The sequence below is a fragment of the Anomalospiza imberbis genome, chromosome 3 (genome assembly GCF_031753505.1).
Source record: "Anomalospiza imberbis isolate Cuckoo-Finch-1a 21T00152 chromosome 3, ASM3175350v1, whole genome shotgun sequence".
NCBI classification, from domain to species: domain Eukaryota; kingdom Metazoa; phylum Chordata; class Aves; order Passeriformes; family Viduidae; genus Anomalospiza; species Anomalospiza imberbis.
In genome coordinates this window covers 110068154-110082427 of record NC_089683.1, presented here as the reverse complement: position 1 = coordinate 110082427, position 14274 = coordinate 110068154, and the positions used below count along the sequence as shown (strand labels likewise).

At 45.1% G+C, this 14274-nt stretch overlaps 1 protein-coding gene across 1 annotated transcript in view; it reads left to right on the top strand.

The window, feature by feature from the left end:
* Nucleotides 1–13787, top strand: part of SLC1A4 (solute carrier family 1 member 4) — a 33945-nt gene extending 20158 nt beyond the window's left edge. Inside the window, exons 6-8 of the mRNA XM_068186375.1 lie at nt 80–274; nt 1762–1896; nt 4088–13787. Coding sequence (XP_068042476.1) covers nt 80–274; nt 1762–1896; nt 4088–4322 — 565 coding nt within the window. The 3' untranslated portion in view covers nt 4323–13787. The remainder of the gene's footprint in view (nt 1–79; nt 275–1761; nt 1897–4087) is intronic.
* Nucleotides 13788–14274: the final 487 nt, after the last annotated feature.

Here is a 14274-nt window from a genome sequence, read left to right as displayed (position 1 = left end):
ACATGAAAGCCATGACAGTGCTGGGGCATTGAGAGCACCCTGGTGCTCTGTGCTCCATTTCTCCCTGTTCTGTTTCCAGCTCAGCCACGCTCCCGTCCATGATCAAGTGTATCGAGGAGAACAATGGAGTTGACAAGAGGATCAGCAGGTTCATCCTTCCCATTGGGGCCACTGTAAACATGGATGGAGCTGCTATTTTCCAGTGCATGGCAGCTGTGTTTATTGCTCAGCTGAATAATGTCGACCTCAACCCTGGGCAGATCTTCACAATTCTGTAAGTTGCTTGCAACCACATTCTTCTGGCCCCCAGACACATTCAAGCTGTGGTCTCTCCATTAATAGCTAACAGTTAGCATTCCACATCTCTGACCTAAAGCTTACAGACTGCTATGTAACATAATTATAGGGTGATTAAAGGATGGAGTCTTTAAACCTTTACAAGATTTGCCAGAGTCTCGATTTAATAAAAGGTGGAACCTGGGAGGGGTAATTGAATTCTGAAACAGTCTTTGAGCTGTTTAAAGCTCTTTCTCACATGAAATTCCTCTCCTTCCTTAAGCATCTCACTCCTCCATCCTCCAGTCACCATTAGGCTGGGTAATTGAGGCATTCTGCATTGCCCAGAAAGCAGCCCCTTATTCCCCCTCTGGATGTCTTAAAAAATTCTCCTGCCAGCTCCTTGATTCCTTATGCATCTGTTTTGTACTAAAGACTCTGTTCCTGCTTATCTCTGTCCTTCCTACCATCACATTGCTGGCTTTCCTGGTTAGATCTCTTGTTGTTCCCCTCCTAATTGCTTTGCTCCATTATCCCCTCCACCACCCCAGTCCTACCTTCTTCTCTAAGACTCTCTCCCCTCTATGCCTGGAATATCCTCTGATGTCCCATATCACATGAAGTGTCATTATCTTCATTTTTCTCCTTCAAATCCCTTAAATGAGGATGCTACAAGCAGTTCTGGCTCCTCACTGTGCCCATCCACCTCACAGCTGCATCCACCACGTGCCTCCTAGAGCTGTTTCCTGGCATTTTTTACCCATCCTGGCCAGGTTTTATTTCCTTTTTGATCGTGTTTCTCAGCATGTTGTTTGTCTATTTAAGGCAGGGCTGGGGCACCGGGTTTTTTTTGGTGTGTAGCCAAATTAGCTTTTCAGGTACTCTCAGTGAATCAGGTGTGAAGACAGGTCTGAGGATTGCAGACACCTGCACACAAAAAGGTGTGTTGAGCATATGCACTGCAGGTTTCCAGCTCCTGATTTAGGGGCTGTGTTGGGATGCAAACGAGACACGGAGAAGGTGCTGTGTCCTGCATGGCAGAGTTTGTCTTTATACACGTGGGGTCAGGAGCTGTAAGTCCCTCAGCATACTGGAGCTAGGCATGTTAGTAAGGCAGCAGGATTCAGTTGTGTTGGTAGTTTCTGACCCTGAAAAGGCAGCAGGATTCAGTTGTGTTGGTAGTTTCTGACCCTGAAAAGGCAGCAGGATTCAGTTGTGTTGGTTGTTTCTGATCCTGGAAATGCAGTCCTGGTGTTGAACCCAGAGCCATCGCCACGGTTTCTGCTGCGGATCCCTGCTGAGGCCCTGTCCTCTGTAGGTTCCTTTGCATCAGCAAGCAGGAAGGGGTTTGCCTGGGAAGCGAGCGCTCTGCGTGTCCCATGCTGGAGCGTTTGTTTACAGCTCCCATGGCGGGGAAGCACATGACAGAGTGCAGCAGGGCAGAGCTGGGAGCTCCTCTCACCAGGCATGGCCGTTGATTTGCAGCGTGACGGCCACGGCGTCCAGCGTGGGAGCAGCCGGGGTCCCTGCCGGAGGCGTCCTCACCATCGCCATCATCCTGGAGGCCATCGGGCTGCCCACCAAAGACCTGTCCCTCATACTGGCCGTGGACTGGATCGTGTGAGTACTGCAGGCCTCACCTACCTGCTGTTGGGAGGCACAGAAACATGGAATTACAGAATGTCTAAGGCTGGAAAAAAACCGTTCAGATTTTGTCAATGTAGCACCACCCACCATGCTCACCATTAAGCCATGTCATGGGAACTCCACCACTTCCCTAGGCAGTCTGTTCAAATGATTCAAACTCTCCCCATGAAAAGATTTTCATAATATCTAATCTAAACCTCCCCCGGTGCAATTTGAGGCCATTTGCTCTCATTCTCATCCTGTCACTTGTTACGTGGGAAAAGAGTGACATCCACCTCACTACAGCATCCTTGTAGCATGTTTAGCTGGAAACGTGGTCAAAGTCCAGAATAAAACCCAGTAGAAAATAATTCTTACAAGACGTCTGCCTACATCACAAGGTAACTTGTGATGGGCAATGGAAAAGGTGGTGCCTTCCCATTCTATGCAGTCAGTATGCTAAAATCCCTCTTCAAGCTTTTTTATTTAGCCTTTGTAGGAATGTATTTCTTATTGGCTTCAATTCCCATTAGAATGGTTGTTAAAAGTCCATTTAGAATGTGTTGATATTGCTGGAAATTAACTGGCCACTAGAAAGGCCAGGGGAGGACAAAGGAAGTTGAGTCTGAGCATCACTTGTGGAAAACTTCCTTAGTCACACGTGGGAAGCAGTTTCCATCAGAAGCTCCTGTCAGCTATTGTCTGAACTTTTTTTGTAGTTTCAAGACTGGTCAAAGCACCAACACAAGTGTGACAGAGGGGTGCTGTCCACTGGCAGGGCAGGGACACAGAGGGCTTGTGACACGCCGTGGGCAGTGTCATGGCTGGAACACACTGCTGAGTGTCACAAGTTTAGTAGACAGTACTGATGGTGGTAACCTTTCCTTTCCATCTTCTGGGAAAGAAGTAAGAGGTCAGTATGGGTCAAGTGATCTGAATCCTGCTCAGGTAATTTGTTTCCATTTGGTGGGTTCTTGGGCAGTTCCTGGTTCGGACTGCACATAATGCCTCAGCATTGCTTTTTGGAAACACCAGCCTCTCTGTATACATGGTGCATTCCCACAGCAGATGTGGAAATTTCAGAGACTGGGGAAGGTGGCAGCTGTATTACCTTCCCTTCCCACACAACACGTGTCTGTGGAGCATATTCTACAGCTTCCTTAGGGTCATCACACTCTTTCTTGCTGTAACCTCTTGGGGATCAGCCACCTCCAGAGGACAGGAGTTACAGGCAAAGCCCTTTTTATCCTGTCTTCCTAAGGAAGTACAGTAGTGGCTGGGTGTTCCACCCCTGTACTTGCAAGTGCTTTGAGGCAACAGTGAAAAACTTGCCCTTCCTTTCACTCTGGGCTGCTCTCAGCCTGTGTTGTGCTGGTTGCCTTCCTTTTAAAATAGGTAGCCTCCCTCTGTGGTCAAGTGTTCTAGTCAAGGAGCTCAGCCTTCTGGTAACAAAAGGGGGAAAGAGGGAGGAAGGAGTCCCATGTCTTGCTTTCATGCCAGCTGTTTAATTACCAGGGAGGACCACAATTACAAATTGAGCCTCTGTTAAAGTTAGGCTGCAGAATGACTAGCAAGTCTCAAATGTCACATGAGAACACTGTTCATCTTAATGATCCATAAATCTCTTCCATTACACCCTGGCACACTAGTTTTGTATTGTAGCATCAAAAATTAGGGCAGGTGCTATGGGCAGCAAATGCAGAGAGCACAAATCGTTCTGCCTGCTTTTGGAAGGATCCCTTAAGTGGGTGCTTGGATTAAGATACCAGTCACAGTAGTTAAAAAGAGAGCTAGGTGCTCTGAGTCACTTACTGGATAAGCACAAAGTTCCAGTTCTGAACATGCATTTGAAAAATGCTGGCCTGGGAAAAGGGAAGAGGAAGGAGGTGACCTGTGAAAAGCAGGATGCCTGAGAAACAGTAGTACCATTGCTGCAGCCCACAGAGAGACCAGAACCAGCTGATAGTAACAGTTTGACTGACCTTAAACCTGCTCTGGTGCACATTTTTAGTTCTGAAATAGTGACGATACTTCTGTGAAAAACACCTGTGATAACTACATCTTCCTTGTCTAGTTCCCCTGATGTTAGTGATTCAGCAGGGGTGAATCAGCTCCCCTTATTGCATTAAAACTCTCTTAAAACTAAAACCCTGCTGCTTTGGCTTTTGTTTCTGATCTTCACCAGGGACCGAACCACCACAGTTGTGAATGTGGAAGGGGATGCCCTGGGAGCAGGAATCCTTAATTACCTGAATGAAAAAGACAAGAAAGAGAGAGAGCAGGAGCTAAAGGAAGTCACCGTAGAAGCAGTTGCTAACAGCAAGTCTGAAGCAGAAACGTCACCTTTGGTAACCCACAAAACCCCAGTGTCCAACACAAGCAGCACAGCAGACCCTGAATCCAAGGAATCAGTATTGTGAACTCGAGGCCGCTCGTCGACACCAGTCCTAGAGGTGGCCAGGACTTGTCAACGCACCCAGACGTTTGCAGTGCGACCAGGGGCTGGATGGCTCTTGGAAGCGCTCAGTTCCAGTCTGTTTTGAAATATGCTGGCCTGGGGAAGGGGAGGGAGGTGGGGTGGGCAGAGGAGGGCTGTTGAGAAGGAGCACTCGCTTTATAATAGTGTTTTGATAGTTTATGCCTGTACATGTATACGTGTTGCGCTGCACACTTGTGTACATGGACGTGAGAACTGCCATCGAGGCTTCTGGTGTAACAAGACTGCCATTAGTGAAGGCTCAGATGGGTTGAAGATAGGGAGGTAGACAAACCCAGTATGTGCTTATTGTAGGGGAAAACTTTTGCTGCTGTTTGAATGGAGAAGCAGTCTAGAAACTCCAGAGTGGGTGAAAATGTTGCTTAAATTTGTTTTCTAGCCTGGAAACACTTACCAGCCGTTACAGCCATGTTATGAAGCAACATTTTTCTCCCACTCCCCTTCCTCTCATGTTCTCCGATCCATTAAAAACATTGAATATGTCCTTAAAACTAGCTGGTTTTTATTTTTTTTTTTTTTTTTTTGTTTCATACCTAAATTAATAGCTTACAGGGACTTGTTTCATTCTCTCTCTACATTGCAGCTCATAGCAGCTTTCCTTGGTGAGTAACTCCCAAACTGTGGGACCAAACAGAGGAGATCTTCGTGCAGATCAAGGATTGGTTTCCTCCTTTCTTCTAACCAAGCTGTTAAGGAAAAAAATCCAGAGGAAGAACAAATTTTGTTAAAGTAATCCCTTTGGGGCTGAAAAAAAAGAGTCTGTTCCAGCATTAGTATGTCTGAAAGAGGCTCACCTGTGACAACATCCATAAATCCAGAAGTCAGTTCCCTTCATGAAAACACACATGATCCTCTGCTAGCACACCACGTCCTGCTCATGTTTATTTAATGGGTCAATCAAAACAACTTCAGTCATACTCTCTTTCAGCAAAGTTGAATAGGGGAGGAAAAATTGTGAACACATATCATGTGGAAACTGATGACAGGCAACTCTGAGTCTTGGCTTGAAAGGGGAAGAGGTGAGTTTATAACCCCAGTGATCTCTGTGTGGGAGCTGGCTACCTGTTCCTGCTAGGAGTTTGGTCCTGCCATAAATGTCCTTCTGGCAGCAGTTTACTTGTAGTAATTCTGGGTGGTGCTGGGCCAGGATAGTGCTTTAATGGCAGGTGGTAACCTTTGCTTGAAGCTCAGCTAAATGCTTCTGGATTCTTATTCCTCCTTTTTGCCTTTACAGTGTCCTTCCTGAATTTACATCCCAAACCTGAACAAAGTCTGGCAAACTCATTACAAAGATCCTGTTGATTTATCTTGGCTCTTTGGATGCTAATAGTTAAAAAAATATGACTATGCATGCCAAAATTTGCCTGGACTTGTGATGTTTTCCCTTGGTTACTTCAACAAGAGATTGCGTATGGTCCATCTCCACACTGTTAATTCAGCAATATATATTTACACTTAGCTTTGATATAAAGTAATGCTAAAGTCTCCCTTTTTCTTTGTGCTCTCTTGCTTCAGAGGAATCTATCTTGGAAAGATATCAGCACTAGGAAGAGGCAACTCCAATTCCATAGCAGCAGCTGCCTTCCTTTGCAAAGCATCCCTCCTGGTAAAGGGACTCAATGAATTTTGCAGGAAGATGCTCAGAGTGAGATGTGGCCACCCCTGAGGGAGAGCTTCGTGAGTGCATCATGACTGGCTGGTTAATCCAGTGCACTGGAGCCGTGCAGACAATCCAAGTAGGAAAGGATTAGTCAGCCCTCTGGGAAACTGCAGGTGGAGTTTCTTCTTAACCAGTTTATTTGTAACCATGTCCACAAAATTTGGTCATTCCTTGGCTCACCTTCAAAATGAAAGGAGATAAACACAGTTCTGTCGTGTTGTCTTTTGCCCAGCAGATCAATTTCACATTTTTTTCCTGTTAGAATCATCCCAACTCCTTTCAACTCAGGAAACCAAAAGCACATTTTTAAGTCTAAGCATCTCTTTGAAATATCTGAATGCACCAGAACCCCAAATACTTTGGTTTTAAAATAGTATATGGGTGTGTCAAGGAAGCTGAAAATCCTGACTGTCCCCTGTGGGCTGGGTTCTGTAGTTTAATTTTATCCCTCATCAGACGTTTAGCTCCTGTGCTTTTGTGAGACCCTCTGGAATACTGTGTACAATTCTGGTGTTCCCAACATAAGAAGGACGTGGAACTGTTGGAGCAAGTCCAGATGAGGGCCACAAAGAGCATGGGAGCACATCCCCTGCAAAGACAGGCTGACAAAGTTGGGTCTGTTCAGCCCAGAGACTAGAAGGTTGCATTGCAACCTTCCAGTATCTGAAGGGGGCCTACAGGGAAGCCAGAGAGGGGCTTTGTCAGGAACTGTAGTGGTAGGACAAGGACCAATGGATAGAAACTGAAAGAGATGAAATTTGGTGCGATACTGGAACAGATTACCCAGGGAGGTTGTAGATGCCCCAACCCTGACAGTGTTCAAAGCCAGGCTGGATAAGACCTTGAGTAACCTGGTGTAGTGGGAGGTGTCGCTGCACATGTCAGGGGGGTTGGGACTGGATGATCTTTAAGGTCCTTTCCAACCCTTTAACATTCTGCGGTTCTGTGCTGCTCTCCCTCACTGTGACACATGCAGCTAGCATCAGCACATGAGGGCAGTACTGAAATGACAATTCATGAAGCATCACAGCACCATTTCAGAGAAGAGCACATCTCAAATTTAATCTTCTTTCACCCTGAAGCTGTTGTTGCCCACAGGTAGAAGTACTGCCCTGGCCAAACCAAAGGCTGGGCTTCTTTGCAAGGCACTACTTTGCCATTGCCATATGATCCTTCTTCCCTATGGTGCAGCAGCTGGAGTGTGCCTCATCCCTGTAGCAGTGTGCCATAGGCTGTGGCGCATTGTTCCTGATAGGGGATCCCAGGAAATGGAAAACTGAAGCAAATGCCCAGTATTAGTATTTTCCAATAGCAATGCAGAAGCTCACAGTCTTCACCGAATGCCTCTCCCAGTCCCCACTAGTGGGTTGCCATGTTTTGCATTGATGTGAGTGTCTAGTCCCATGTAAAGCTTGTTAGAGCAGTTGGATTTAAGGAGGTCAAATCATTCTCATAGCAGGAATTTAGTCAAGGAAATCTGACATTCCTTTTCTTGAAGACAGGTATCATAGGATTTATATGAACCATGAGTATCAGCTCTTAACCTGCCAGAAATCTGTAGTCTTACAGAAGCCCTACTTTAGACTTAAAAATGTGCCAGTTCTTTTGTTGTTTGTGCACAACAAGAGGGATCTATGGAAGCAGTAGTGCTGGATAATTACTGCTTGTCAGAACATCTTCTTGGTCATTTTTTTAATCGTTTTGTGTCAGAATTTACATTTTGTTTTTTTCTGTGAGGTTCCCATTCCTCACAGTAGCTGTGATGCATTCTAGAACTCTCTACCTGGATTGTTTTCTAAAGGTAGGAATGTGAAAGATCCAGTACTGCACTCTCTGAGACTGTAAAAAATGTGATACATTCCAACAACTGCCACTGTAATGATGTGGATCCTGGTGGTAAGTCTGATGAGACAGAAGACTTGCCATTTGCTCTAAGTGGTCAGGGTCTTCGGGTAAGGCTGCTGGGAGAAAAATGAAAGGGCAGTTGAGGGATGTACATTTGAGATACTGTTTTTGACCTGCAGTGTAATGTGTTATACTGGGAGCTTCCTGTTCCAGGAGGCTGTGAGCTGAGAGCTCAGGAGCCTTGCAAGTGCAGCCAGGGCTACCTGCTCTGCTCTGCTCTGGCACCCAGGCACTCCACAAATCTGGTGCCAGTGTGGTGCTTAACTCCAATGTCTCTTGCCTGGACATATATTTCTGTTCTCCTGGCATAACTGTAAATTGGAAGCCTTTAGTCAGTTGTTGTGTTTTTTTTTTTTAATGAAAGAGGAAGTTAATTCCATGTGGAAAACATATTTTAAGAAAACACTATCTTCTATTTGATTTTAGGTGGGGATTTTTTTGTTGTTTTGGCTTTTTTCTGGAAGGTGCAAGTTCTCTCCTCAGCTCATGCCCTACCCTCTAGTACAGGAATTGCTTTTTGAGAGAAAGATATGGAAATTACATGGTGTGTTTCTTAGGTGTCCTGTGCAAGGCCGGGAGTTGGACTTGATGATTGATCCCTATGGGTCCCTTCCAACTCAGTGGATTCTATGAAATATTGAAGAGTCTGCAAGCCTTTTTTTCAGTGAAGTTTATTTGAGCATTTTGCACCATCTTTTGTTTCTTCTCTAGGACTGACTTTTCACTCCATGCTTTATTTATCACTGCCTGATCTCATCCTGTTTCCTGGAATACTGTATGTTCTTTTTATGTTTCAGTGGCTCAGGAATAAATGGGAGAGTGGACAGAGTTTTGAGGGCTCCAGTTTGCATTCTGCCTTGTTCCTGTCCTGGACTCAGCAGAGGTTTGTGAGCCTTGGTAATTCAGAGTTGCTCTGAGAGTGCCAAGCAGTATCTGTCTCTCACATTGAGAAAGGTGCTTGTTCTGTGCTGTGAGATGTGGGTGTAGATGCCTGAAAAACTGTAGTGAGCAGTGGAAGGTGCCAGGACTTGACTGTTTGTAGGATATTTTCAGTAAAGATCTTGTGTTCCTAAGAACTGAGCTTTAGCTGAGTCTTGGTGTTGGTAATTGCTCTACAAGACTGGGTAATTGCAAAGGACTTCAGCCCCTTCTGGGGATGTCTCTTGCAATCAGGATTGCTTTTCTCAACACATGAGAATGGACTGGAGCCAATCCCAGGGCTTCCCCTGCCAGGATGTGACAAACGGGACTGTGTCCCTCGGATATAACAGAGATGTGGAGCTGGCCAAAGTACCACATGGGTTGGTGAAACAATCTCTGCTTTGTCTTTTCTGGGCAGCCCTGAGGAGGCAATGGCCCTGAGGTGGTGAGGGATTGGGGGGAGGGTGTGAGGGGCAGGAAGCTTTCCTGGTGCTTGCTCTGTTCCCATACTCGTCCTGGGCATTTGCTGTGACTGGTGCCAGATATGGACCTGACCCAGTGTCACCATTCCTCTTCTGTGGTTCCTCCTTATTTTGCAGGAAGAACAATGAAATCTGAGGTGTTTATGCAGTTCCTCGTTCAGTCAAGTCCAAGTCCCTGTCATCTCTGTGACTGACCACCCAGCCAGATTTTGTAGGTTGTGTCCCCAAGAGCTTGCAAAAGGGATGAAACCACCAGCTCTTCTGCAAAGATTTGCAGCATTGGTCAATAGTCTGGGCAAAATCTCCACTCTGGTCCTCTGCTAACACAGAGCATTTCTGCAGCCACTGTAAAGCATCATCCTCTTGGAAATGAAAATTTTTAACCCTGACCCTCCCACAGGCAGTGAGCAGTAGGCCTCATATAACAAGACAAAAGACCAAAATATAAACTCTCACCAAAGAAAAATTGTCACATCTTCACTGATTTGCCAAGATTCACTGCCTTGGCAGTTCATAACGACAGAGCTGCCTGTAATGACTGATCTGGTGACAGATGAACAGCACAGGTTGTATAAGTCCTATACCTGTGCTTCCTTTTCTGTAAATTAGGTTTACAGATATTTACACGTCTTTCACAAGCCATAGTGTGGAAGATAGTGAGTTGCAATGTTTGGAAAGCACTCTTAAGACAGAGAGCAGTAAATCTTGAGTAATAATGAACTTTTCAAAAATCGGAAAGGAATCAAATAATGAAAGTGTGCAGAGTTGCATTGTGCTAGAGGAGGGATGACTGATGGAAAAGAGATCAGGTGGATGCATTTGCTGGGCTAATTTGAAGGGAGCAAGGGAGCTGGTGTCAGCGTGAGCTGCAGCTCAGAAAAGGGATGTGACTTAGTCAAGGACAACACAGTGCCCTGTTCTATCTGCCTCCTTCCATCTCCACCTGACATGCCATGAAAGCTTAGGCTCAGGTAAGTTAACAGACATCACCATGGATTCAACAACTAAATTGAGAGTCTTGACAGCTTAGTTCCTGACTAGTTTCAGTGGGAGAAAGAGCTTTTCAACTCAAAGAACAAGTTGTCTTGTCACTATGGGTGACAAAGGTGGAGAAAAAGGAGGAAGAATTGGAAGGCTGCAGGGGCACCGTCACAGAAGACAGGGTAAGCAAGAGGATAAAGGAGCATCTTTTCCTAGACATTTTGATATGGATAGGATCAAAGAGGCTGCAGACATTTGTCTGGCATGTAGCAGAGACAAAGCAAATCCCTGCCTGCTGCTTGGGAGGGATTTGCAGGGAGAGGCAGGAGTGCTGAAGTTTCTGAAATGCAACAAGGCAGCATGCAGAGGGCCAGCATGGAGCTCTGATAAGCTGCTGCTGGCTGCTGGCCATGACCAGAGGAACAGCGGTACAGTTCTGGATCAGGGATTGACACACATTCCTCCTTGCAGGACAGCTAGGACAAATGCTCCTCAGATAAATGCATGGAGACCATTATTCTCCAAGGACAAAGACCAACTTGTTATCTATGGGAGCATATTGATGAAAGCCATGCTCACTTGCTTCAGTTTTCTGGCAGGAGGGAAAAGGGATCATTTGACAAATGGTCTAAAACTTTTTCCAGACTTTGGATGACACATGCAGACAGTTTCCCCTGAATATTTTAACTCTGACAATAAGTGATCAAGAGCCTTGTTTGGCTTCTGTAGGTCTTCACATCTGAGCACTGTCTTGGGAAGTTAATGTTAACACAGAATTCATTCTCTGCATGGGGTCTTCACAGGCATTTGTGACCAGCAGGCATCAGTTCACATCTGCACAAGTGAATGAATACAAAGGTGAAAGAACTCTCTTGAGTCACATGAAGAGTTGCCAAGCCAGCTAGGAGCAGACTCTGAGTCCCAAAGCCAGGTTCATTTTTAGCTAACAACTATCACCTCCTTAAAAGAATCCACATCTGAGAGTTTATAAACATATTTGATTTTGTACAGAGATTTTAATAAGAGAGGAAAAAAAAATCTTTCTTTCAAGAGTTCACAGGTTGGTTACTTATCAAATTATATCTCAGTGTCAGCAGATGCATCATCCTTAACAGTTACAAAATCTCATTTGGATTTAACCTCAGATCTCGGTGCCAATAGGAGGTGAGCACTGTGGACATTTCAGCTGGCCAACAGCTCTTATGTAAAATCCTGCTCAAGAAACATTTATACTTGTCTCCCAAGGCCACAGATGTTGTTTGCAAGGCAAGCAGGGCTACCAACAGGAACCAGCATGAGGAAATGGATTTTGAGCCAACTCTGTTGTAATGCAAAGTTAACGGTGTGGTTTTAAGCCACAGAGACCAAGAAATTTGGTCTTAGATGTTCCTTAGGATAGCTTTCACTTGCTGCTTCTGGTAAAACAACACTGAGAAAGTAATGCTCTTCCTTGCCAAGCATGTGTTTAGTAATTGAAACTAAACTGCATATGCCATGTGCGTGCAACTTAATTGCAGTTACATGTTGCAGAAGGAAATTACTAAGGGAGCACTTCTCTCAAGGAACTGTTTACAATATCTGAATCCCCCAGATTACATTCCCACAGAAAGAGCTGTGCTTAACCATAAAAAATACTCTAGATATTAACTGGTTTGGATTGTAGCATTTTTTAGAACCAGAAGGAATGCTGCAAAAAGGACAGGCCAGGGCCTTCACTGATGCGCATTGATGTAATTTCCTGAGCTTTCTGTGGTTTCTGGATTTCTGATGGAGATACCTCGGTAGCAGCATAGAGGAATGGTCTGGGCCTTTTAAGATGATCATGATCAACAAAGCAGCAGTAAAGCAGTATTTCTTGGCTGTTACTAAAGGCATTTTACATGCTCAGAGTATTCTTATGATGTGGTGCCTCTAAAAAAAAGTGTTTTCCTAGTGGTCTGTGTTGATGCAGAAGGAAACTTCCTCATGTTTTGTTCAGTTTGCCTTCTCTGTATCCCTCCTGCAGAGTCTGTTGTGCTCCTTGGAGTCAGCCCAGATCCCAGCAGGGCCAGGTTCCTATAGTACATAGATCAAACTTAAAGATATTCTGTTCCCATCTGAGGACATGGACTGTTTCCTGTCCTGTTGGGAGAGGACAAAGACATGTTTTCAGCTTTGGAGAGCATCTGACTGAACAAACCCTGCTTCATTAAGGCAATACCTTAATGACATTTTACACTTAATTAGTCAAATAATTGTGACCAAGGTGGCCCAGCTGTCGCTGCCTCTCTGCTCTGCTCCACAACAGATGCTCTGTTGACTTGTCTTCCCTGAAGGCCACTGTGGAGGTGATGTGTTTGTCATCCATGAGAATTCCACTCTTTTAAGGACACAATCTTATTTAAACTTCCTCATTTACTATTCTGGCTGCACTCTTGTAAGGTCGTGCTGTATGGGATGGAGACCATGCATAGCACTACAAATAACCGAGCAAGCCTCTGCTCCTGAGCTGCTTCTTGGTTACAGCAAACTGAGACTCACTCACTCACAACTTCGTGAGCGTGAAGACTTTGATTAGATTTTGATTAATTCCTCAGATTCAGGGATAGCAGGACCACCCCTGCACATGAGGAGTCCCCTTCTGCCTTATTATCCTTAAAGGTGCCTTGTCCTGGTTCCCTTCAGGACAAATTCCAAGTTGCTTTGGCTTTCAAATATAACTATGCACCAAAGCTAAAAGACTCCATTATCCCTGGAGACAGGGGGGCGAATGTGATGTCCTGGTGTGAGACAAGGAAAATACTTTGCTTTTCTTTATCCTGTGAGCTCTCTGGCAGCAATCCCGAGGTGTGTATGTGCTTTTCTTTCTACCTGAACACAAATTGCTCTGATTCGGAGGGAGGATTATTGTATTTTTTATATGCTAAACCATTTAATTAATTACTTTAATAAAAAGAAAGATGAACTCTGACATTCACTGCCATCTGCTCCAGTACAATCCAGTATCACTGATACAAATGTATCTGCCTTGTGCTTAGAGTAACCACTCCACTGAAGAGGTGTTTGTGCCATGTGGGTGTGTTGATCCTTGTGCCCATCAGTAGCTGTTCCTCTTTCGAAGCTGTGGGTTTCACCCATGTGACTCTGTATCAGCCTTTCAGTGTCTCCCAAGAACAGATGTTTGTGCACATATGCAAAGAAGAGACCATACTGCTGTGTCTGGGGGTGTGTGACCCTGGGGCAGATGTTACAGATGCTTGTTGTGTGCTGTACCCTTTAGAGTAAGAACTCCCTGCCCACCTGGGGAGCAACCGGTCCTGTGGCTCAGGTTGGGATGGTTTGTTGTATTAGGAGGGTGACACAATGGGATACTCTCTTTTTCCCTTCTCTCATGGAAATGTGTATTTGTTTTCTCTTTGTGTAGCTTCTCAATCTAAAATAAAAACCACCCCAAATGGAATTCATGTTTCCATCTTTGTTTGGAGAGAGCCTGATTAGCAGTTACGCATTGGTGGGGTGGAAGGGCTGACAGACACCCCTGCTGCCCTTCTGCCAAGCCAACTGACTTTGTTCCTTGGAGAAGGATTGAGGAGTGGGAGTAATCACTAGGAAATGCTTTTCAATAGGCAGCCAGGTTGGTAAGTTCAGGGTAATTTTAGATTTGCCACACAGCTCATCCAAGCAGTGTGCTGGTCTCAGAATTGAGGGCCTGGGTTTGCCATCTAAGTGGGTTTGACACAGCTTTTCCATTTAAAGTTTCTATATCTCCAGAGGGTGGAGTCTGTCCTGAGATGCACACACATAACATCACAAATCCAGGGAGAAACATCTACTATGACAGTGTAGGTGGGTTAGCTTCAAGCATTAAACTCCCAGAAAAAATAAGCAAGGGGGAAAAATTCACAAGAATTGCAAGCACCAGAAGAAGGAAGCAGAATTTGAAGGAC